This window comes from Halichoerus grypus, chromosome 4 (assembly GCF_964656455.1).
Source record: "Halichoerus grypus chromosome 4, mHalGry1.hap1.1, whole genome shotgun sequence".
NCBI lineage: Eukaryota > Metazoa > Chordata > Mammalia > Carnivora > Phocidae > Halichoerus > Halichoerus grypus.
The window spans coordinates 161,659,374-161,684,389 of NC_135715.1; the positions used below are offsets into that span (position 1 = coordinate 161,659,374).

A 25,016-nucleotide genomic window follows, 5' to 3' on the forward strand; every position below is an offset into this window, starting at 1 on the left:
AAAAGTATCCTTCAAAATGAAGGCTAAATGCTTTTTCATATGTACAGATCTGACAGAATTCTTTGCCAGCAAACTTGCACTGCAAAAAATGTTAAAGGCAGTTCTTCAGGTGGAAGGAAAATGATATCAGATAGAAAATCGGATCTAGGAGCACCTGGGTGGCTCAGTTGCTTCAGTGTCTGCCTTGGGCTCAGGTCATGATCTCTGGGTACTGGGATTGAGCCCTACATTGGGCTCCCTGCTCAATGGGAAGCCTGCTTCTCCCTCTCCTTCTGCCTACCACTCCCCTTGGTTGTGCTCTCTCTCTCTCTCTGTCAAATAAATAAATAAAAATATTTTAAAAAAGAAAAGAAAATTGGATCTATACAAAGGAATAAAGAGCACTGGAAATAGAAGGATAAGACTTTTGTCATCATTTGATTTCTTCAGAGAATAATTGTTTAAAGCTAAGTAGTAACATCGTATGTGGGTATATAATGTATACATAAAATATATGACAATAGTAGCACAAAGGACAGTAGGCAGCAATGGAAACATACAATCCTAAAAGTCTTCTGTTATATGTAAAGTGATACAATTTGAAGGAAGATTGTGATGTTAGGATGCATGTTGTAAAACCCTAGAGCAACCAAGCAAAAAGTAAAAGAGGTATAGCTAATGTATCAGTGGAGTATATGAACTACTAAAAATACTCAAGCCAAATTATTTAGGAAAAGAGGGAAAAAGATGAAAACAGATGAGACAAATACAAAATAAATTGTATAACCATATCAATATTAAATGGTCTAAGCATTTTAATTAAAACACAGAGATTATCAGACTGAACAAACAAAGAACAAGATTCAATTATATGCAACCTAAAGACTTTAAAGAAATGGGTAGGTTAAAAGTAGAGAGTGGGAAAATAGGCACTGTACAGAACTGAGCATAAGCTAGAGTATTGATTACTATTTAAAGTAGACTTAAGAATAAGGAAAAGAGAGATTTCATAATGACAAGGGATCAATTTAAGAATGTATTTTTTAAGTGTGTTTCCATTAGTAAAGCTTCAAAATTCAGGAAGCCGAGATCAATATTCTTTTCCTAGTAATGATAATAGAAGTATAGAGAAAATCAGTAAGCAGTTAGAAGACTTAAGCAACATTATCAACAAACATAATCTAATTTGCATTTATAGAGCATTCAACAGCAGCACAGTACACATTGTTTTCAACTGCACATGGAACATTCAGGAAGATAAACCATAGGCTAAACCATAGGATAAGTCTCATTTACTTTAAAAGGAGTAAAATCATAATAGAAATGTTCTCTGAACACAACAGAGTTAAATTAGAAATCAGTAATAGAAAGCTGTATGGAAAATATTTGGAAATAGAAAAAACTTTCTAAATAATCCATGGGTCAAAGAAGAAACCACAAGGGAAATTGGAAAATATTTTGAATTGAATGGTGATGAAGCAACATAAATTATTTGGGATACAGCTAAGACATGCTTAGAGAGAAATGTATAGTTTTGAAAGATGCTTATATTGGAAAGGAAGAAAAATCCAAAATCAATAATTTTCTAAGCATCTATCTTAAGTTAGAAAAAGGAGAGCAGGGGTGCCTGGGTGGCTCAGTCGTTAAGCGTCTGCCTTCGGCTCAGGTCATGATCCCAGGGTCCTGGGATCGAGCCCCGCATCGGGCTCCCTGCTCCGCGGGAAGCCTGCTTCTCCCTCTCCCACTCCCTCTGCTCGTGTTCTCTCTCTCGCTGTGTCTCTCTCTGTCAAATAAATAAATAAAATCTTAAAAAAAAAAAAAGCAAATTAAACTCAAAGAAAGTAGAAGGAAGGAAATAAAACAAATTGGTGACTTAGAACATTGATAAAATAATAGAGAAAAATCCATGAAATAAAAAGCTGGTTCTTTGAAAGGATAAAAATGATAAACCTTTAGTTAGATTGATGAAGGGAAAAAAGATTCAAAATTACCAATGTCAGGAATGAAAGAGACGGTATTACTACACATTCTACATAAAAGTATAATAAAGGATCTTTGTGGACTTTATGCCAGTAAATTCAACAATTTAGACAAATTCCTTATAAGCGACAAACTACCAAAACTGATACAAGAAGAGATAGAAAATCTGAATATTCCTTTATCCCTATTATCAACTAAAGAAATTGAATTCATAATTAAACCTCATAAAGAAAACCATCCAGATATCTTCAAAGGTGAATTCTATAGAACTTTTAAGAAATAAATAATATGAATTGTCCCTAAGTACTTTCAGAAAATAGAAAATATTTCACTATCTCAGTTTTTATGAGGTAGTATAACTCCAATATCAAAGCCATTTTAAGAAAACTACATAACAATATCCTTCATAAATACACAAAACTCCTTAACAAATCATTATTGAGTCAAATCCGACAATATAAATATGATGATGATATATTGGGACTACTAAGTGGAATTTATGCCAAGTATGCAAGTTTGGTTTAATAGTTAAAAAAAAAATCAATATACAGTGAATCCTTACTACTCAGAGGTTCCATATTTGAAAATTTGCCCACGAGCTAAAATTTATTTGTAACTCCAAAATCAATACTTGTGATACTTTGGACTATAAGTGAAAAATTTGAGTCACCTGATGCACATATTCCCAGCTAAGGTAGAACAAAGCCCTCTGCCTTCTTTCAGTTCTCATATTGTAAACAAGTATTCTTTTCACAGTCTATTTAGTTTTATATTTTTCTCATTTTTTGCTTTTTTGTTGATTTTTTTCTTTGAAATGGTCTCCAAGTAAGTGCTGATGTGCTGTCTAGTGTTTCTAAACACAAGAAGGTTGTTATGTGCTTTATGGAGAAAATATGTGTGTTAGGTAAACTTTGTTAAGCATGAGTTATAGTGGTGTTGGCCATGATTTCAATGTTTATGAATCAGTCCTATGTATTAAATAAGGTGTCTTTAAACAGAAATCCATAAAACAAAGCTGTTTATTAATTGGTTGATGAAAATGTTGTGATCAGAGGCTCATAGGGGTCTATCCTTGGATTTCCCCTAGGAACAGTGGTTCAGTGTTCACTATTTCAGTGTTCATTGGATACTGTACAGAATGTAAATACTACAAATAATGAGAATCGACTGTATTTCACCCTGTTTTCTAAGAGCAAAGAAGGAAAATCATGATTATCTCAGCTTATGCAGAAAATTGTATTTGACAAAATTAAACATCCCTTGTTAAAAACTCAGGAAACTAGGACTAGAGGAGAACTTTATTACTGAAAGACTGCTTTATTATATATATATATATATATATATATATGTGTGTGTGTGTGTATATATATGTTTGTGTATATATATATATATATATGTATATGTATACACACACACACACACACACACACACACACAAGTCTACAGCTAACATTTTTTTTTCCCCCATAAGATCAGGAATAAATCAAGGATTTTAGCCCCCGTGACTCCTATTCTCATCTTAAAATTTACATTAACAGTACATAAAATTTGAAAAAACAAAAAAAGTGCATAAAATTTGATTTTTTACTATTACATTTAAAAATTATATGAAATTGCAAAGACCTGAAATTTATATTGAAGTGCAAGTAGACAAACAATATTGAAAAATAACAATTTAAAGTTGAAGAACTTACACTATACTGCCTGTGGACAGAGATATAGCTCAGTGGAATAGAGTAGAATATCCAGAAATAGCCCACGTGTTTCAATAAATGTTCCTAAGTTCAGTGGGGAAAGTATATTTTCAAGAAATGGTTCTGGAACAAATGTGTGTGTGTGTGGATAATCCTTGATCTGTTCCTCAGACTATACACAAAAATGAAATCTAAGTGGATCAGAGATCTAAGTGTCAAAGCTGGGGCACCTGGGTGGCTTAGTCGGTTAAATGTCTGCCTTCAACTCAGGTCATGATCCCTGGGTACTGGGATCAAGCCCCGCGTTGGGCTCCCTGCTCAGCAGAGAGTCTGCTTTTCCCTCTCCCTCTGCTGTTCTCCCTGCTTGTGCGTGCTTTCTCTCTGTCAAATAAATAAATAAATAAAATCTATTAAAAAAAAAGAAAAATTTAAAAAATAAATGTCAAAGCTAAAATTGAAAAATGTCTAGAAGACAACTTAGGAGCAAATCTTCTTGATTTTAGAGTAGGCAAAGAGTTCTTAGGAAATAAAAAACTGTTAGAAGTAGTTGATAAATTTATTATATTGAAATTAAAAATTGCTTTTCAAAAAACATCACTAAGAAAATGAAAAGACACACCTCAGACTAGACAAAAATTTTCACCTACTTATATTTGATATAAAGGACTTGTGTCCAGAATACAGGCATACCTCGTAGATATTGTGGGTTTGGTTCCACACCACCACCATAAAGTGAATGTTGCAATAAAATGAGTCAAATTAGTTTTTTAATTTCCCAGTGCATATAAAAGTTATGTTTACACTACACTGTAGCCTATTCAGTGTGCAATAGCATCATATATATATATATGTATATATAAAAGCTAAGGTATACACCTTAATTGAAAAATGCTAACTATCACATGAGCTTTCAGTGAGTCATCTTTTGCTGGTGGAGGATCTTGCCCTGATGTTACTGGCTGCTGACTGATCAGGGTGGTGGTTGCTAAAGGTTGGGGTGGCTATGGAAGTTTCTTAAAATAAGACAATACTGAAGTTTGCCACATTGATTGACTTTTCCTTTCATGAATGACTTCTCTGTAGCGTGTGATGCTTTTTGATATTTTCCATCTCTTTTAAAAGATTTTATTTATTTGACAGAGACACAGTGAGAGAGGGAACACAAGCAGGGGGAGTGGGAGGGAGAAGCAGGCTTCCCGCCAAGCAGGGAGCAGAATGCTGGGCTCGATCCCAGGACCCTGGGACCATGACCTGAGCCGAAGGCAGACACAACCACTGAGCCACCCAGGCGCCCCTCATCTTTTTTTAGATTGACAGAAATTGATAAAGTACACTGCAGAATGTGGGCAAATGAGTATTCTTGTGAGGGCAAAATGCTTTCTGGTGGGAAGCAATGTGGCAGTGCTTAAAATTTTAACCTATGTATGTCCTTGGATATGTAATTTTTGATGTCTAGACATTTTTTCACTAAGAGATAATTAAATGTAAAAATATATATCTGCCTCTGGAAATGTCCATCGTTTATGGGATTAAGTCAAGGTATATCCATTCAATAGGATCCTATACAGGTATTAAAAATGGTAATGTACTGTAGATTTATATTTATTGCAATGGAAATAGGTCCTCAACAAGTCCATTTCATTTCTCAACAATAAGTAATAGCACACCTAATGGGGCCTCATTTATATAAAATTGTGTGTGTGAGTGGTAGACAAATTTCTGAAATAAATACTCATTAAAATGGTTATCTCTTGAGTGGTCGCCTGTTGGGGTTGCTTTTATTTGTACTGTTAGGTTTCTTTATGAGGAGTATTTATCATTTTTATACTTGACAAAGGAGAGTTTTTTTCCCCCTTTCTGAACAAATATGAATACAGCCTTTTAAGGTGGTACCTGATTAAGTTCTGCAAATACCTAAATCTAACAAGGTCTGTAGAACCTGTTAATGTAATACCCAGGGGCTGTGGTTTGGGATGCTCTACTATTGTCATTGAAGTCACTCAGGAACCAGTAGAACGGGTCACAGATAGCTGGGGAGTTCTGAACTCCAGAGCCCAAGGCGCTGACTGCGGTTTTTTTTAGTGCCACACCCTGCTGTGGTTAACTTCTTTAAAGACTTGATTGTTAAAAAACAAAGTCAAGTTTAAACCTTTGTTTTGTTGTTTTGATTGACTTTTTTTTTGTTCAGCTTTATTGACATATAATTGACAAAGTAGTAAGATATTTAAAGTGCACACCACGGTGATTTGATAAACGCATACATTGTGAAAGGGTTCCTCCAGTCTGTTTAATTCACACATCCATCACCTTACATATTTATCTTCAAGTTCTGCACTCAGCAGATTCTAATTGTGCGATGCAGTGTTAATCAGCCCTGCCACCATGTTACATGTTAGAGCTTCAGACCTTGTTTATTTATTGTATAGCTGGAAGTTTGTACCCTTTCATCAACCTCTCCCTATTTTCTCATGACCTGGCCGTCGGTTTTCTATGAGTTTCACTTTTTTTAAGATTCCACATGTAATTAATACCAGGCAGTATTTTGTTGCTTTACTTTGGATTAATAAAAGTATCACAATTTATTGTGCACACTTGCCCTTGTTGATGAAGAATAGTAACATTAGAAGTCATTCTGTTCTCTGCGTGTATATCAGGTACTGTCTTAATCATTGGGATGGAGGGGAAGTAGAATTCCTGCCCTCCAAAGTTTTATTCTCTAGTGGAGCATTCAAGGGACTATTTCTGTGAACCATGCTATGGCAGCACACAGTAGGACTTTTGACTTAGAAGTTGATGTGTTTCTTGGGCTTGGGTAGCTGTTCAAGGAAGATTTTCCAGAGGAAATATCTGAACTGAATTTTGAATTTCAGTTTAGACAGCTGAAGTTTTGAAAGGTTAAACATGAATTAGCCAAACCAAAGAAAGGGATATCTAGGGAAATCTAAGTGGAGACAAAGGCGTGGAGGCATGCAAGGGCATGGCACTTGTTGGGAACTGCAGGTCATTCAGCAGGTAGGGATTGAGGTGGTGCAGGCAATGGAGTGAGGCTGGGGAAGCCCGATCAAGAAGGGTCTTGTCAGCTGTCAAAGAGGTTCTTTCTCTGGACTTCCTTATAAATACAGCCTTTGTTCAGGTAGGATGGGAATCTTTGAGTCATCTTTGACTCTTGAGGCTCCCTCCCATCCCTTAAACTCCCTCATAATTAGGCACCAAATCCTGTCAATTTTGGGAACTTGGATTGAAATGGAATAATGACAAGCTAATGTAGACTGTGCTCTTTACAGGAGACTGTAACTTAGTCTTTTTAATTTCTAGGGCTTTGCACTGGCTCACAGACCTTTAATAAATGTTCAAAATGAATGGGTTACAGGAAGGGAGTTCTAAAGAGAAAATGTTTCGTATTTTTACATGTGACCATGTGTAATTTTCTATTCTCCCATTTCATTATAGAAAATTTAATAATCTTAGGAGGCCTAGTTGAAAAGTCAACTCTTGGATAATTAAAAGTCTTCAAAATGGAATCAGACCCATTAGTAAGGACTGTTTGATTAGTGTACTGGTGGGTGACTAAAGCAGCATCACAGTAGGGAAAAAAGTACTAGACAGCTTCTGGCAATTTCGTTTTGATGAATATACCCCAGTTCACCGAGTATATGTGTCTTTTTTTTTTTTTTCCTAGCTGAGAACAATCTTCTTATGACTGTCCCAATAGAGATTAATTTTTTAGTTAAAGGAAAATTGTGAACATGTACATTTATTGCTTTTCACTTGTCATAATGTGAGAACATGCTTTCTTGAACTTGTGGATATGTACTCTATTTTCTGCTTATTATAAAAGGAAGACTACACAGAGATGGTTAGCATTTGCAACAATTAGGCATTGTTTTAGTGAAATAATTGTGCCGTTTTGAAAGCAAATTATGTATCTGAGGCATATCTGAAGCAGCTTTATGATTATCAGCAACACAGCTGCTGTAACTATTATGTTAGTGGAATTGAATCTTGTTATATGGGTCACGTAACCAGCAACTGAACTTTTATACTTGTAACTATGCAAGACTCTTATTAAGACATAATGTAATACAAATGGGGGGGTATCTCAAAGTGTTTTCATATGTGAGCTTAAGAAGAGCAAAGTATTTGTTATATAGAACTAGAATGATACCATTATAATACAGTCCTACTTATGCATATATTTATATTTAATATTTCTCAAATCTTTTCTATGTTTATTATTTTTAAAGCTTTTCTTTTCCTTCCTTGCCTGCTTGCTTGCTTCCTTGCTTGCTTTCTCTCTTTTTCTCTTTTTCTTTCGCTTTCTTTCCTTTTAAAGCATGAATTAGCTAAGCCTATTTCCTTCCCCCATTAAAAAAAAAAAGATATAAAGGTGTTTTTCCTATGTCACCTCTCACTTCCCATTACCTCTAATTTTTTTAGTTTTTATGTTTTGCTTACATCTAAATACATATCCTGTAGCTTGCAGTGGAAAAGACTTTTGCATATGTGGCTTCAACAATAGCTCCTGTAGCCTGGTTTACTGTAACAAAATCTCCCTGAGATATGTGTCATATAGAGCTGATTAAAATGGAATTTTCCTGTAACTTTGTCTTAACTGCCTTATATCATTTTGAGTATAGGTGGTGTAATGATAAGTATTTTGTGTGTTATACCTATTTAATCTTAAAACCAAGATGAACATTTTTAAAATGGGTAGATATACATTTGTCTTATTTTCTGTTTTTCTGTAGAGATGATTACAGTTGTAACAAATAATATAAGTCTTGTATACTTTGCCCCCGTCTCCCTCAATAACATTTTGTAGAACTGTAGTACAATATTACAACCAGGATATGGATGTTGTATGATTTGCTCTTAATTCAGATTTTTCCAGTTTTACTTGAACTCATTTGTGCATGTATATAATTCTGTACTGTTTAATCTCCTTTGTATGTTTGTATATCCATCACTGCAGTCAAGCTGAATAGCTCCTTATCACAAGGGTCTCTCTTGTTGCCCTATTATAACGCCTGCTTCTCTTCTGCCACTTCATTTTCCCTCTCCTAGCTCTAACTTCTGACAGCTACTAATCTTTCCTCCATTTCTAAAATTTTTTCATTTCAGTAATGTTATATAAAGGAAATCCTACAGTATGTAGCCATTTGAGATTAACTTTTTCACTCAGTATAATTCCTTGGAGATTCATCCAAGTTTGTGTGAATCAGTAGCTTATTCACTTGTTTTTTATATTTAAGTTATTTCCACATCGTTTAAAACTTAGTTTCTACTTTGTTTCCTTCCTAATCTGTTTTAAAAATACATATATTTGTTTTAAATCTAGGTGACAAAACACGACCACCATCTTCGAGCCCCTCTAGTATTATCCGCCGGACTTCCTCTCTGGATACACTTGCTGCCCCATACCTTGCAGGACACTGGCCTCGTGATAGTCATGGGCAAGCTGCTCCTTGCATGAGGGACAAGGCTACACAGGTAGGTGTATTAAAATTCTTACCCTGAAGTGTTTTACTCTGAAACCGTTTCTCATAACATTATTTGTTTTATGCTGTGCTCAAATTCTTAAAACATTAGTGTGTATTAGAATTACCTGAGAAGCTTATCAAAAGTGCAGATTCCCAGGCCTGACCTCCAGATACTCTGTAGTAGTAGGCTTTGGTTGAGGCTTGGGAATGTACATTTTAAACAGTTCCCAAAGTAATTCCAATACATAAGGATAATTTATGGACACACTTTTTCCCCCCACTTCCTCTTTATTGTTAGTTTAGAACATCAGAATAGATTTAATATATTGAATTTGTAACAGTAAGGATTACTTTACTTTCCATCTAACCTTATATTTTTGTGCCAAAAATCGTCACATGTTGGGAGATAGAGATTATATTATGTTGCAGATAGATTCTGTAAATGTAAATATCCTGACAAAGAGACCCTGGAAGCAAAATTTTATACTTTTAGATTTCTGAAATTTTTTAATTAAAAGGATCTTAAGAGGGGCACCTGGCTGGCTTAGCTGGAAGAGCATGCAACTCTTGATCTTTAGGGTTGTGAGTTAAAGCCCCACGCTGGGTATAGAGATTACTAAAAATGAATGAAGAAAAGGTTCTTAGGAGATCATTTAGATCTACTTCCTGATTTTACAAATGAGGAAGCTGAGGTCCAAGATCATGAAGCCAGGTGATGACTTTCATAGCACTTATGGTTTAGTTTCTTTCATAACGCTTACTATAATTAAAGTTAATTAAATATTTGTCTAATCATTTATTTAGTATTTCTCATACTTACTAGATGTTGAGCCCATGGCCTAGCTCATCCATTTCTGTATTTTCATCTCCAGGATTTAGTACTGTACCTGAGAGAGTAAACACTCAAGGATTGTTTGCAAAGGGATGAATGAGCAGAATAGTTAAAGCTTTATTGCTAGTGAAGAATGAAAATCAGTTAAAGAGTTAAAAGATTCTTTATACTGACTGTTGAAAATCAGTTAAGGTATATCTCGATTTAGACTTCAAATTTACATCACTGATGGTAGCTTGATCCCAGCACTTTATGAAGAGAATGTCCTTTTATAGAACCAAGTAAACACACTTTGTAGTGGTTTTTGGATTTGTATTTTGGTTTCCAAAATTCCAGGTATTCTTGTTGGGCTTAGTTTGTTTTGTGTTCTGATATTCTTGAAACTGAGTCCCACTGTTAGGGTAGATGCTTGGGATATGAGATTACCTTGAGGTTTATATTCCAGTGGCAAATACAGAAATGAAAACAGCGCCTGTGCTCCTCAAATTTACGAATATTTTGAGAAACTGACTTTAACCAAAGAGTTATAGAAGATTCTCCATTTATTCAAAATCTGTAAGTTTGCTGAGATTAGGGCATATAGTATGGAAAATGAGTAGTTCCTACTTGCTTTCTGCTTAATCCACATACCATGTTTAAATTACTCTGGGTATATTTCCTTGAACATTTCTGCAACCCTTGTTATCTCCTCTGCAGTTTCAGGTTCAGTGGGTTCAGATACTTTGTCTTAACAGTAAGAATAAACAATCTTAGAAGCCACTGGGAGCCCACCTAACTCTGACTACATTGAATTAAAGTATAAACCCCATAGTCTCTTCACCTTTTTCTAAATGGCCCCCAAATTGGGAATGTTAAGGGTACAAATATAAAGAAAACTTATAATTATCATACTGTTAATCTTGCTTGTAAAGTTCACATTAGAATCTCCTAAGGTATAATGCAGCAATAGCTGGGCACTCTAATCTTTCATTTACATAAGTTCTCAAATTCTCTATTGGTAGATGTTGGATTCCCTAATATATGTATGCTAGTTAATTAAGTCAGCTTTTTAAAGATTTTTTTTTTTTTTAAGAGAGAGGTAGAGAGCATGAGCAGGGGGGAGGGGCAGAAGGAGAGGAAGAGAGAGAGTCCCAAGCAGATTCCATGCTGAGCATGGAGCCTGAGGGGGGCTTGATCTCAGTCTCATGACCCGGAGATCATGACCTGAGCCGAAACCAAGAGTTGGACGCTTAACTGACTGAGCCTTCCAGGAGCCCCTTAAATCAGCTTTTTAAAATTTGGTAAAATGAATTTAACATAAAATTTGCAATTTTTAAGTATACAATTAAGTAGCATTAATTACATTCACAGTGTTGTGCAGCCATTGCTGTTATGTTTCCAAAACTTCTCATCACCCCAAACAAGAACTCTGTAACTCCTCTTTCTTTCTCCAGCATCTGTAACCACTATTCAACTTTCTGTTTCTGTGAATTTGCCTGTTCTAGATATTTCATATAAGTAGAAGCATATAATATTTGTAATTTTATATCTGACTCATTTTGCTTAGCATTATGTTTTCAAGATTTATCCATGTTGAACCATTTCTTTTTCATGGCTGAATAACATTCCATTGTATGGGTTCTCCATTTATCCGTTTATCCATTTATCTATTTGTGGACATTTGGGTTTTTTACAAATTTTGGCTATTGTGAACAATGCTGAAATGAACCTTGCTTTATAGGTGTCTGTTTGAATCTCCGCTTTCAATTCCTTTTGGTACATATGTAGGAGTGAAATTGTAGGAGTGAATATTTAGCTTTTAGAGGAACTGCCAAACTGTTTTCCACAGCAGCTGCACCAGTTTATATTCCCTCCAGCAATGTAAAGGGGCTCCAGTTTCTCCATATCCTCACCAAAACTTATTTTCCTGTTTTTTTCTTCAGCATAGCTATCCTAATAGGTATGAAATTGTATCTTATGGGTTTTATTTATATTTTCCTAATGACTAATGATCTTGAGCATCTTTTCATGTGCTTTTTGTGTATCTTCTTTGGAGTTCAGTCACTTTTGTGCCTTTGTTTCCTCTTTGTAAAATGGGAAAAGAATAGTACCTATCTTTTAAGATTATTATGAAGATTAAACAAGGAAATACGTGTAAAACACTTAGAACAGTGTCTGGCACATAGTAAGCATTTAGTAAATGCTTGCCAATTACTACCTTTGATTATTGTCAGAACAAGGATGGCATGTCGGTTTTCTGTCTTAGGCAGTTTGTCAATTGCTGTTAGCTTCCTGGAGCATTATGTTGAAAAAGGTTCGGGCTAACGATTCCTGATTGGCTATTTTGCCCTAGTTGAGAGGCCCTGGGCTCTTTTATCAGCCGGTCCATATAGTGCTAGAGCAGTAAGTATGATGGAAGTAATTTATTTTATATTATAGATGGGTGCTTCCAGGAAGTTCCTCCTAGACTTTTGACAAAACATATCATGTCACCACTCTGAGCCCTGGTTCTTCATTAAAAAAAAAAAAAAAAATTATGTTTGAGTCTAAGGTCTAAGTATCTCAGGGATGAGTGGGAATGGAAAGAAGAGGTTCTGGAAAATACAGAGAAAGGCAGCATCAAAAAAGTTTAGGAATATGGCAGCAGGTTTTTTAAAGATGTTAATCTCCCCTCCTCCCCTCCCCCCACCCCATTATTTGCTTTGGTCATGAGGATGAGTGGATGATTAAAATTTTATTGTACATGATTATTTGTCATCCTAATTACTTGACACAAAGATAGCAAAAATATGGCATCATTTCTTTTTTTCTGTATCTTTGGCAGACATTGCTCATTCCCTGTGAACTCAGATGGCCTGAGAGTCTCTCTAGCGCAGTGCTTTAGCTTGCCATTGCCAGTGGAGCGGGGCTGGTCTACCATTTCTGCTTTAGAGTTTGGTACACTTCTTAATACTACATTGTCCCCAACCTCTGCCTCCTGTCCCCCCACCTCCCATGTTCTTTTAAAGATTCCTTTAAAAACTGACCATTTATCAGTTTGCCCTCCCAATTTAGACTAATTTATATTCCCAGCATTATCTATGTTGCAGTTCTATTAATTTAATTCACTTAATTAGTAAGGGATGCCTTTTGAATTTTCTGACTGTACCAATTTGTGTGAGGGATAAAATGAAATGTGTATGTGTGGTTGGATTATTTGACATTCTTTTGACTCAAAACGTATTCTCTTCCCAACTTTCCTAACCACCTAGGCTTCTTTACCTTACTGGTGGCATGTATGAGTATGTGAATTTGTGACTCATGTGATTGGGGTCTGGTTTTCTTTATTATTTCTTTTGTTTTTTTTATTACATAAACCAGTCATCTTTTGCTTTTAAAAATCTTACATTATTTTCTCTTGGAACTCCTACATTTCAGAGACTATTTTCCCTCTTCAGGGGTTGATTTTGATTAAGAGCTTATTGTTTTTCCATTTTATGCACTGGCTTGAAATTGTAATCCAAGTTCAGAAACTATAAGATGTTATTAAAACCTAATAAAATTAGGGGCTCCTGGGTGGCTCCATCGGTTAAACGTCTGCCTTCAGCTCAGGTCATGATCCCAGGGTCCTGGGATCAAGCCCCACATCCGGCTCCCTGCTCAACGGGGAGCCTGCTTCTCCCTCTCCTTCTGCCTGCCCTTCTCCTTGCCTATGCTCTCTCTCTCTCTCTCTCTGTCAAATGCATAAATAAAATCTATTTTTAAAAAAAACCTAATAAAATTAAATACTTAGTAAATTAGAGACTAAAATAATGTTGAATTACTGAAGATAGCTGTTTATAAGTCTATAAACTTGTTTAGAGGTTTTTTTTTTTGAAAGAATGATCTGGAATTTATAGCAAAAAAATAACTTTTATATATTTGATATAAGCAACACTACAATGTGTCTTAGTGTTATGAAATGAAAGTACTGAAGAGTTGGATCAGCTTTTTAAAAAAAATTACTTTTTGAGGGGCGCCTGGGTGGCTCAGTTGTTAAGCGTCTGCCTTCGGCTCAAGTCATGATCCCAGGGTCCTGGAATCAAGTCCCGTATCGGGCTCCCTGCTCAGTGGAGAGCCTGCTTCTCCCTCTCCCTCTGCTGCTCTCCCTGCTTGTGCCCTCTTGCTCTCTCTGTCAGATAAATAAAATCTTTAAAAAAAATTTTAAAAAATTACTCCTTGAGTAACTCTTGCTATTTTGTATAAAACCTTGGTCCACTGGTTAAAATTGGTAATATTAAGAGGGAAGGAAAGTGTTAAAATCTTTTTTTTTTTTTTTTTCCAGACCTAAATCTAATGACCTCTGTATAAGCTCTTTGGTTGGCTTCTCAGTAGCTTTGCCTTTCTTGGTTAAGCCTAGGATTCTGAAATAATCTAGATTTCTAGATATTTTACCACTTGACTGGTGTTCCTGTCCTTTTTTCACATTTTAGATCAGATTTCTTTAGGCCAGCGACTCTATATGTTTTTTAAACAGGCTGGGCTATAAAATAGGGTTATATCATGGAATCCTTTAAAACAAATACAGTTTCTTGACTGTGTAAATCATATATATATTTTTTTACCTACTAAAAATAATTTAGAAAAAACACCCCTACTCTCAATAATGAACTTGCAGTGCCCTGTACTCTCTTCACTGATGCTTCTCACGTTTTCTATTTTATTTGGAATGCCTTCCCACCATTTGCTTGGATAACTTATACTCTAATGCTCATAGCAGCCTCCCCCCATCCCATAAAATCTTGCCTACCTCCTTCCCTGTCTTTCTGGTTCTGGGTTAGATGCCTTTCTTGGGGGGACCTCTTCATCACATGGTACCATAATTGGCTATTTGTCCTTTCTCTCCTAGAAAAAACCTTTTGAGAATAAGAAGTGTGTTTCTTCCTTAACCCTAGTACCTAGTCCAGTGCCTGATGCATTGGCAGTAGATGCTTAATAGTTTTCTGGTATACAGTGCAAGACTGAACAAAGTTGAAATGTACTTAATTAAAACTCAGTTTTACTTTTTATTAACATCTAAGTGGAACAAAGAAAGCAGTTGTCTTTTGAGTTAGGAGTTTAAGTAAAATTAGTGACTTTTGGTAAGTATTTTTTCCTGTTTGAATATCTTATAACTGAAATTAGCAAAGCTGTCTATTGCTCTTCATGCTTACTTTTATTTTTCTTAATCAATACTCTTGTTCTCATTATCTTTAGTTTGTTCTTAACAAATCTATAGGAAACTTTTATATTCCTTTGCTTTTCCTTGAGTTAAATTTTATACTTAATATACTTAGATTTCCCTAATTTTAAAAATCTTTTTATTTGGAAAAAGTCTTACTTAGAGAAAAATTGTAAGAACAGTAGATTAAACACCAGTAGACTCTTCACCTATATTCACCAATAAACATTTTTATGTTTTTTCTTTATTTTTTGGTGCAGATATAATTGCTGTTGTTACTATTTACTAATCATTAGTAAGTTGCAGACATTCTGACTCTTTTCAAATACTTAAACGTGTATATGAACAAGGACTTAAATAAAAATTACCAAAGTGATTACCAAATCCAGGAGATTTAACATTGATACAGTGCTTTTAAGTTTCCTCAATAATGTTCTCTGTAGTAATTTCTCCTGTAAGCCAGGATCTAGTCAAGAAGCAGACATAGCGTTTAGATGTTATTTTTTTTTTTAGTATCCTTTAATCTGAAACAGTTCCTTAGCTTTTCTTTGTCTTTCCTGACCTTGAAATTTTTTAAGAGTATAAGCCAGTATTTTTGTTGAGTATTGTCAACTTGACTCTGTTTTGTCACAATTAGATTCAAGTTATTACATTTTTGGCAGGAATATTATATATGTGATGTGTATATATTCTACAATCTTGTTTTTTACTTATGGACATTACTCCATCCATATAGAAAGATTCTCCCTTAAAAGTCCTGCCCCCCCCGTCCGTATATAGAGAGGTATTTTTTTGAATAGGCTATACATTCATTCTTATAGTACAAAATTTAAGAGTTACAGAAGTATATACAGTGAAGGAAGGATCTTCCTCCCATGAGGCAGCCACTGTTATGTTTCTTTTGTTACCATGTATATTCTTCCAGAGATACTTTACATATGTGTATATTCCTTCTAGTGGCACTGGTTAAAGGAAGTTGCTATACATACTGCAGTGAACCTTGAGTTTTTCACTTAATCTCACAGAGATTATTGTGAATTTCCTTACTCATTTTTTATAGCAGAATAAGTATTCTGTTGTAAAGACACACCATTATTTAACAAATCCTTTGTTTACATTGTTCTAATCTTTTACTTGTAAAAATAGTGCTATCGGGAATAATATGCTGTATTATTTTGTGCATAAAGATATATATTTTGTACATCTGCATGATAAATTACAAAAGAAGGTGAGTGAAACAGTATGTGCATTTGTAACTTTGACAGCAATTGCTTAGTCCCCTTCCATAAAGGCTGTACTAATTTAATTTACACTTCACCAGCAATATAGGAAAGAGTATGATATCAAATTGCCCAGTCTCAGTGAAGTTTTAACTTAGATTTCTCTAACGGGTGAGATTGGGCATATTTTCACATACTAAGAACTCATTTGTACTTTTTTTTTCCTAATACAGTGTCTTTAAATTCCGGATTTTGTATAACCACTAAGGATTTGCCATTTTTGAGGCTATATTTTGCAGATATCTAAATCAAGACTAGACATAGTATAGAGGTTAAGATTATGAACTCCAGAGTCTTGGGTTTTTATCTTGGCTTTGCCACTTCTTAGCTGTGAGACATTAGGCAACTTATCAAGCTTCCTTATCTGCAGAACTTGTAGAGCTTCTCGTATATATTCAATCAGATAATACAGTGAAGACCTTTCACTGTGCTTCCATAAAGCAAAGTGCCTAGCACATAATAAGATCACAGGAATGTTAGTTTTTTTTTTTTTTTTTTTAAAGATTTTATTTATTTATTTGACAGAGAGAGACACAGAGAGAGAAGGAACACAAGCACCAGAGGTGGGAGAGGGAGAAGCAGGCTTCCTGCCAAGCAGGGAGCCCAATGTGGGGCTTGATTCCAGGACCCTGGGATCGTGACCTGAGCCGAAGGCAGACGCTTAACGACTGAGCCACCCAGGCGGCCCAGGAATGTTAGTTATTATTAGTATACATTTGTTCAATAAATGCTATACTTATAATTATGTAAAAATAATAACTAAGAATTTATTAATAGAAATGAAGGAAATACGCTAAAATATTATAATTAAAGTAACGTGCTGGAAGAATTTTGGGTCATTGTGTTTTTTTAAATATTCTAGTACTAAATTTTCTTTAATGGGAATGTATTGTATAATAGAAAAGTGTATACTTTTTTTAGAAATGAAACCTTTTCAGATTTATTGAGATAAAATTGACATATACAGCACTGTATAAGTTTTTGTACAGCGTGACTTGGAATACATATATTATGAAATGATTATCACAGTGAGTTTAGTTAACATCCATTACCTCATATAGTTAAAAATTTTTTTTCTTGTGATGAGAACTTTCAGGATCTACTCTTTAACAGTTTTCAAATATATTATACCAGCAGTATTAAGTATAGTCATCATATTATACATTACATCCCCAGTACTTATTTATCTTATAACTGGAAGTTTGTACCTTTAGATCACCTTCATCCAGCTCCACCTCTGGTGCCTCTGATAAGCACAAATCTGATTTCTTTTTCTCTGAGTTTGTTTTTTAGATTCCACATGTGAGATCATATGGTATTTGTCTTTCTCTGCCTGACTTATTTGAGCATAATGCCCTCAAGGTCTATCCATCTTGTTGCAATTAACCTACCCCTTCCCTCTTTTTCCCATTATAGACAGAGAGTGCATGGGCCGAAGAATACTCTGAAAAGAAGAAAGGGTCTCACAAGCGTTCAGCATCGTGGGGCAGTACAGATCAACTTAAGGAGGTCAGGAAAACGATTCCAAAGAACTGGTGTGGAAGTGTGATCCCTTCCTTGCCTAGTTCCTTGAAATTGTAGGCAACAAGGATTTGTCAGTTTCCATTGTTTTGTTCTGTGTTGTTTTTATTTTATTTTTTTGGTTGTTTTGTTTACCTGAAAAATAACAGAAAAATAGTTACTACATTGATTGGATAAAGATTTGAATGGGGGAAATGTACACATTACTTACCAGATTATTTGGTTTCCTTTGTCCTTTTGTTTTATTAAACAAGAGTCCATACCTGTTAACATAACCTACGCATCAGATGTATAAAATTGTAATGATACAACAAATTCACATTTATTATTTCTATATATAATGGTAGTGTTTCTGAAATTCAGTAACCCAATACAACCAAGTTGATTATGGCCCCATGTTGATTACCATTTTCTGTGCTTATAATTGTGATATTTGCACTTTACATATAATATAGAAATAAAACAAAGATTTTGCTCAAGGAATAATACAGGATATTGATTGAAATTGTATTTGTTATGTAAAGATTGTGTCTGTGAATGCATTTCATGGCTTGAATTGATTTTTTTTCTCTATTTTTTTTTCAATTGTGGGCTAGTCAACCTTTTTTTTTTTTTAAATTAACATATAATGTATTATTTGTTTCAGGGGTACAGATCTGTGATTCATCAGTCTTAACACAATTCACAGCACTCACCATTGCACATACCCTCCCCAGTGTTCATCACCCAGCCACCCCATCCCTCTCACCCCCCTCCACTCCAGCAATCCTCAGTTTGTTTCCTGAGATTAAGAGTCTCTTATGGTTTGTCTCCCTCTTTGGTTTCGTCTTGTTTCATTTTCCCCTCCCTTCCCCTATGATCCTCTGTCTTGTTTCTCAAATTCCTATCAGTGAGATCATATGATACTTGTCTTTCTCTGATTGACTTATTTCACTTAGCATAATACCCTCTAGTTCCATCCACGTTGTTGCAAATGGCAAGATTTCATTTTTTGATGGCTGCATAATATTCCTATGTGTACACACACACACACACACACACACACACACACACACACCCCGCATCTTCTTTATCCATTCATCTGTTGATGGACATTTAGGCTCTTTCCATAGTTTGGCTATTGTGGACATTGCTGCTATAAACATTGGGGTGCACGTGCCCCTTAGGATCCCTACATTTGTATCTGTGGGGTAAACACCCAGTAGTGCAATTGCTGGGTCGTAGGGTAGCTCTATTTTCAACTTTTTGAGGAACCTCCATACTGTTTTCCAGAGTGGCTGCACCAGCTTGCATTCCCACCAACAGTGTAGTAGGGTTCCCCTTCCTCCGCATCCCTGCCAACATCTGTTGTTTCCTGACTTATTAATTTAGCCATTCTGACTGGTGTGAGGTGATATCTCATTGAGGTTTTGATTTGGATTTCCCTGATGCCGAGCGATATTGAGCACTTTTTCATGTGTCTGTTGGCCATTTGGATGCCTTCTTTGCAGAAATGTCTGTTCATGTCTTCTGCCCATTTCTTGATTGGATTATTTGTTCTTTGGATGTCAAGTTTGATAAGTTGTTTATAGATTTGGGATGCTAACCCTTTATCTGATATGTCATTTGCAAATATCTTCTCCCATTCTGTCTGTTGTCTTTTGGTTTTGCTGACTGTTTCCTTTGCTGTGCAGAAGCTTTTTATCTTGCTGAAGTCCCAATTTTCATTTTTGCCTTTGTTTCCCTTGCCTTTGGAGACCTGTCTAGCAAGAAGTTGCTGCGGCCAAGGTCACAGAGGTTGCTGCCTTTGTTCTCCTCTAGGATTCTGATGGATTCCTGTCTCACATTTAGGTCTTTCTTCCATTTTGAGTCTATTTTTGTGTGTGGTGTAAGGAAATGGTCCAGTTTCATTCTTCTGCACGTGGCTGTCCAATTTTCCCAACACCATTTGTTGAAGAGACTTTTTTGCATTGGATTTACTTTCCTGCTTTGTCGAAGATGAGTTGACCATAGAGTTGAGGGTCCATTTCTGGGCTCTCTATTCTGTTCCATTGATCTCTCTCTGTTTTTGTGCCAGTAACATACTGTCTTGATGATGACAGCTTTGTAATAGAGCTTGAAGTCCAGAATTGTGATGCCACCAGCTTTGCTTTTCTTTTTCACCATTCCTCTGGCTATTTGGGGTCTTTTCTGGTTCCATGCAAATTTTAGGATTATTTGTTCCATTTCTTTGAAAAAGTTGATGGTATTTTGATAAGGATTTCATTAAATGTGTAGATTGCTCTAGGTAGCATAGACATTTTCACAATATTTGTTTTTCCAATCCATGAACATGGAACGTTTTTACACTTCTTTGGTTTTCCTCAATTTCTTTCATGGGTATTCTATAGTTTTCTGAGTACAGATCCTTTGCCTCTTTGGTTCGGTTTATTCCTAGGTATCTTATGGTTTTGGGTGCAGTTGTAAATGGGGTTGACTCCTTAATTTCTCTTTCTTCTGTCTTCTTGTTGGTGTATAGAAATGCAACTGATTTCTGTGCATTGATTTTATATCCTGCCACTTTACTGAATTCCTGTATGAGTTCTAGCAGTTTTGGGGTGGAATCTTTTGGGTTTTCACATAAAGTATCATATCATCTGCAAAAAGTGAGAGTTTCACTTCTTCTTTGCCGATTTGGATGCCTTTTATTTCTTTTTGTTGTCTGATTGCTGAGGCTAGGACTTCTAGTACTATGTTGAATAGCAGTGGTGATAGTGGACATCCCTGCTGTGTTCCTGACCTTAGGGGGAAAGCTCTCAGTGTTTCCCCATTGAGAATGATATTCTCTGTGGGTTTTTCATAGATGGCTTTTATGATATTGAGGTGTGTACCCTCTATTCCTACACTGTGAAGAGTTTTAAGCAAGAAACGATGTTGTACTCTGTCAAATACTTTTTCTGCATCTATTGAGAGGATCATATGGTTCTTATCCTTTCTTTTATTAATGTATTACAATCAAATCACATTGATTGATTTGCAGATGTTGAACCAACCTTGCAGCCCAGGGATAAATCCCACTTGGTCGTGGTGAATAATCCTTTTATGTTGGATCCTATTGGCTAGTATTTTGGTGAGAATTTTTGCATCCATGTTCATCAGGGATATTGGTCTGTAGTTCTCCTTTTTGATGGGGTCTTTGTCTGGTTTTGGAATCAAGGTAATGCTAGCCTCATAAAATGAGTTTGGAAGTTTTCCTTCCATTTCTACTTTTTGGAACAGTTTCAGAAGAATAGGTATTAATTCTTTAAATGTTTGGTAGAATTCCCCTGGGAAACCATCTGGCCCTGGGCTCTTGTTTGTTGGGGGATTTTTGATTAAGGCTTCAATTTCCTTACTGGTTATGGGTCTGTTCAGGTTTTCTGTTTCTTCCTGGTTCAGTTTTGGTAGTTTAAACTTGAATGATTTTTAAATATTGTTTAATTTTTGGAGCTATTGAAGGTTAGGTGTTTAAAGAAATCTAAATAAAATGACTCATTTTTAGGACCATGGGAATAATTTTCATTATTTTTAAATTCTTTCTGACAGCTATAACGTAATTTATTCTAAGTGCTGAAAACTTCATTGGTTTAGTACTTGGGAAGCTTGAAGGCTGTGAACAGTGTTGGAACATAATTTTTGTTTGTCTCCAAAAGAAAGATACACATATGTGCACACATAATGTATGTATATATATATATATAAATTTTGTACAATAAATCGGATTTTGTGACAGGGTTTTAAAAGTCAAAAGATGTATTAAGGGTGAATTTTACTGGTTCTTATTAAGCAAGGATATGTTTTATGTAGCTGGGAAAAGTCTGATGCACTTTTTATTTTTCCCCTTTTCAGATTGCAAAATTACGCCAGCAATTGCAGAGAAGTAAACACAGCAGTCGACATCATCGAGATAAAGAAAGACAGTCTCCATTCCATGGCAACCATGCAGCTATTAACCAGTGTCAGGTAGGAGCACAAATACCACAAAATCCAAACAAGGGATTTGTTGTTTTTCTGGTGATACGTTATTTTATAGGTAACTCTTCAGAACAAAAATGTCCAAAAGCATATTTGAAACAGTGATTAAATGCTGAATCAGCCTTAATAAAAAAAACAACTCAGAATACTAAGTTGATAAATGATACTTTGCTTTAGTGATCTGTGATTTGACTTTTAGAAGGCATAGCTAATTACATATTTTGATTTATCATATTTTTGTCTTTATCAATTCAGTATATTGAGGCAGAATAATAAGAGATATGCATTGGCTATAGAATCAGACCCTGGATGAACAACCTGTTCTAAGTCTCAATTTCCTCATCTGAAGATTGAGGATAATAATGATACACATCACAAAATCTTTTAGTAGGGGAAAACCTTTAACTGCTTTGATTCCTTTATAGAACCCTATGAACTGCTCTTGATGGCATCCTTGGCAAAAAGAGCAAGAAAAAGTTTGCCAACCCCTTTTATAGGTTGATAGCTTCTGATAGCCAAGTATATGTGGATTTTTTTCAAGAGAAAGTGTAAGTAGAGGTATATATTTTTTCAAATTAATTTTGCCCTTAAATGTTGATACATGGGTCAAATTTGATTTCATAAATTTATAGTTTGGTTGTAGTTTCTAACAGCTTTTTTTCCATTTATAAGGTATTTTAATTATGAAATGTGAGTACACGCTAATACGTTTAAAAACCTAAACCAATTGGATTTGTGTTTGGAGAAATAGAAAATGTAAAATTGACAAAATAAATGGATAATTTGAATAGACTAATAACTGTCAAAATTGGAATACTAATTAAAAACCAAATTTCTTCACTTTCAAAAGGCTAAAGACTCAGGTAGCTTTATAGGTGAATTTGCCAACCTTCTACTCTAAATTATCCATTAATAATTTGTATGCATTTCTAAGAGATAAGGCCACTTTTTATCTCCAAACTCATATTTTTATCCTCAAGTAGAATAGGGGTAAAGATTGAACTTCATTGAATTAAGTGATACGTTTTAGGAGTTAGTAAGTTTCTGAAGCGATTTTTTTTTTTTTATAGTTGCATTAAAATTAGCAATTAAAGTAGTAAAATTAACCAAAATTTCTTTTTTCCCCCTCTTGTAAGTTGAATTTGTTTAATAACATTATTGGTGTTTGCACAAAGTTCATGTTTAACTCTAAAACATCTCAGAGAAGGTAAGGACTAGAAAATAGAGTAACTTGAAAAATAAATTTATGTAACTTAAGTTTTGTACACTTGACACAGCAAACATCTTGAGTTTTTTGAGTGCTCATAGCCAACCAGAGATAAACACATGTGCATCATGATAGCTATGACAGTGGTATTCATGTTTAATTGAAACTTTCAGACTCTGGAACATGAAAATATTATGAAGTTACGGATTTTGTTTTGTTTTAGTTGGTTCTCTCTCTAGTGGAGAAAAGTGCCACTTTGAGATTGTGTACTTTTGAGGTCATTCCTCCATCCATGCAACATTTATTAAATATCTACTGTATGGCTCATACTGCAGTACTCATTAGGGGGATGCAGTGATACATATTGGGGCTTGCCCCCCACCAAGTCTCAGATAGATATAAGTAAAAAAATTATTACACAGTGTAATGAATGTGTTGGTAGTGTTTGGGAGAGTTTACACTGATATAGAAGGGGTATTATCCTTGGACTGGCTCTGGAGCCATCTATAAAGGCTTGTCAGAGAAAGTGGTGTCTAAGCGGATCCCTGAAAGCTGATTTAGCCAGTCTTCTAGAGGTGGAAGAAATCATGCCTCCAGGTAGGAATAATAGTAAGAGATTAGGCTAGAGTTAAATAGCAGCCAAACCTAAAAGTCTTCATGTCTCAGTTGTTAAGAAGTTTGGACTTTGTCCTAGAGGCACCAGAGAACTATTTTTTTTTAAATGCAGGGGATTGATTTTAATAGTGGTTATTATGAGTTCAGAGTAGAGAATGAATTTGGAAGAGGACAAGATTAGAGGGAGGAAAACCATTTAAGAATAGGGTTTATAGGGACACCTGGGTGGCTCAGTCGGTTAAGTGTCTGCCTTCGGCTCAGGTCATGATCTTAGGGTCCTGGGATCGAGCCCCGCATCGGGCTCCCTTATCAGTAGAGAGCCTGCTTCTCCCTCTCCCTCTGCTGCTCCCCCTGCTTGTACTCTCGCTCACTCTCTTGGATGGATGGATGGATAAATAGATAGATAGATAAATAAAATATTAAAAAAAAGAATAGGGTTTATAATCCAAGTAAGAAATGACAGTGACCTAAACTAAGGTAGAAGCTATGGTGCTAGAGAGAATGGCCAAACCTGAGTGATGTTTAGAAAGCAGTAATTAATAGTTGAAGTCTATTAAGTGCTTACAATATGGCAAACACTCTGCTCAGCATTTGTATGTATTATTAGCACTTAATCCTCATTTTTGAGGTTGGGTTTGTTACTGTCTTTGTTTTACAGACAAGGAAATTAAGGCCCAGAGAATTTAGGAATCTTGTTCTAGGTCATATGAGACAGAGCTAGTACTCTAACCCAGGCATTTTGACTTCAGATTCTGAGTTTTTAAAATCTGTGTTAGCTGATGATTGATGAGAGGGGAATGATGGAGAGATAGGAGTAAACGGGTAATGCCAATTCTAGCCTTTAAAACATGAGTTAAAAAAATACATCCACCTACCTCACACCATGTACAAAAGTAACTTAAAATGGATCAAAGACCTAAATATAAGAGCTAATACTAAAAGCTCTTAGATGAAAACATAGGCATAAATGTGGGGTTGGATTAGGCTGTGGTTGGTTAGGCATGACACCAAAAGTACAAAGAAAAAATAGATAAATTGGATTTTATCAAAATTAAAAACTTTTGTGCTTCAAAGGACACTACCAAAAAAGTGAAAATATAACCAACAAAATAGAAGATATTTGCAAATCATGTTATTTGATAAAGCACTTGTATCTAGAATATATACAGAATTCTTGTGGCTCAGTAATAAAAAGATAACTCAATTTTAAAAATGAGCAAAGGATCTAAATAGAGAGTTCTCCAAAGAAGATATACAACTAGCCACTAAGCACCTGAAAAAGATGCCCATCATTATTC

The 25,016-nt window shown here is 35.2% G+C and overlaps 1 protein-coding gene across 3 annotated transcripts in view; it reads left to right on the forward strand.

Moving 5' to 3' along the window:
• The window catches only part of FAM117B (family with sequence similarity 117 member B), a 99,347-nt gene that overhangs the window by 26,452 nt on the left and 47,879 nt on the right, over positions 1–25,016 (forward strand). For 2 of the 3 annotated variants that reach the window (XM_078071208.1, XM_036070709.2), the window contains exons 2-4: positions 8,992–9,143; positions 17,820–17,912; positions 21,771–21,884. In XM_078071208.1, coding sequence (XP_077927334.1) covers positions 8,992–9,143; positions 17,820–17,912; positions 21,771–21,884 — 359 coding nt within the window. The remainder of the gene's footprint in view (positions 1–8,991; positions 9,144–17,819; positions 17,913–21,770; positions 21,885–25,016) is intronic. The other variant, XM_036070710.2, reaches the window with a different exon arrangement.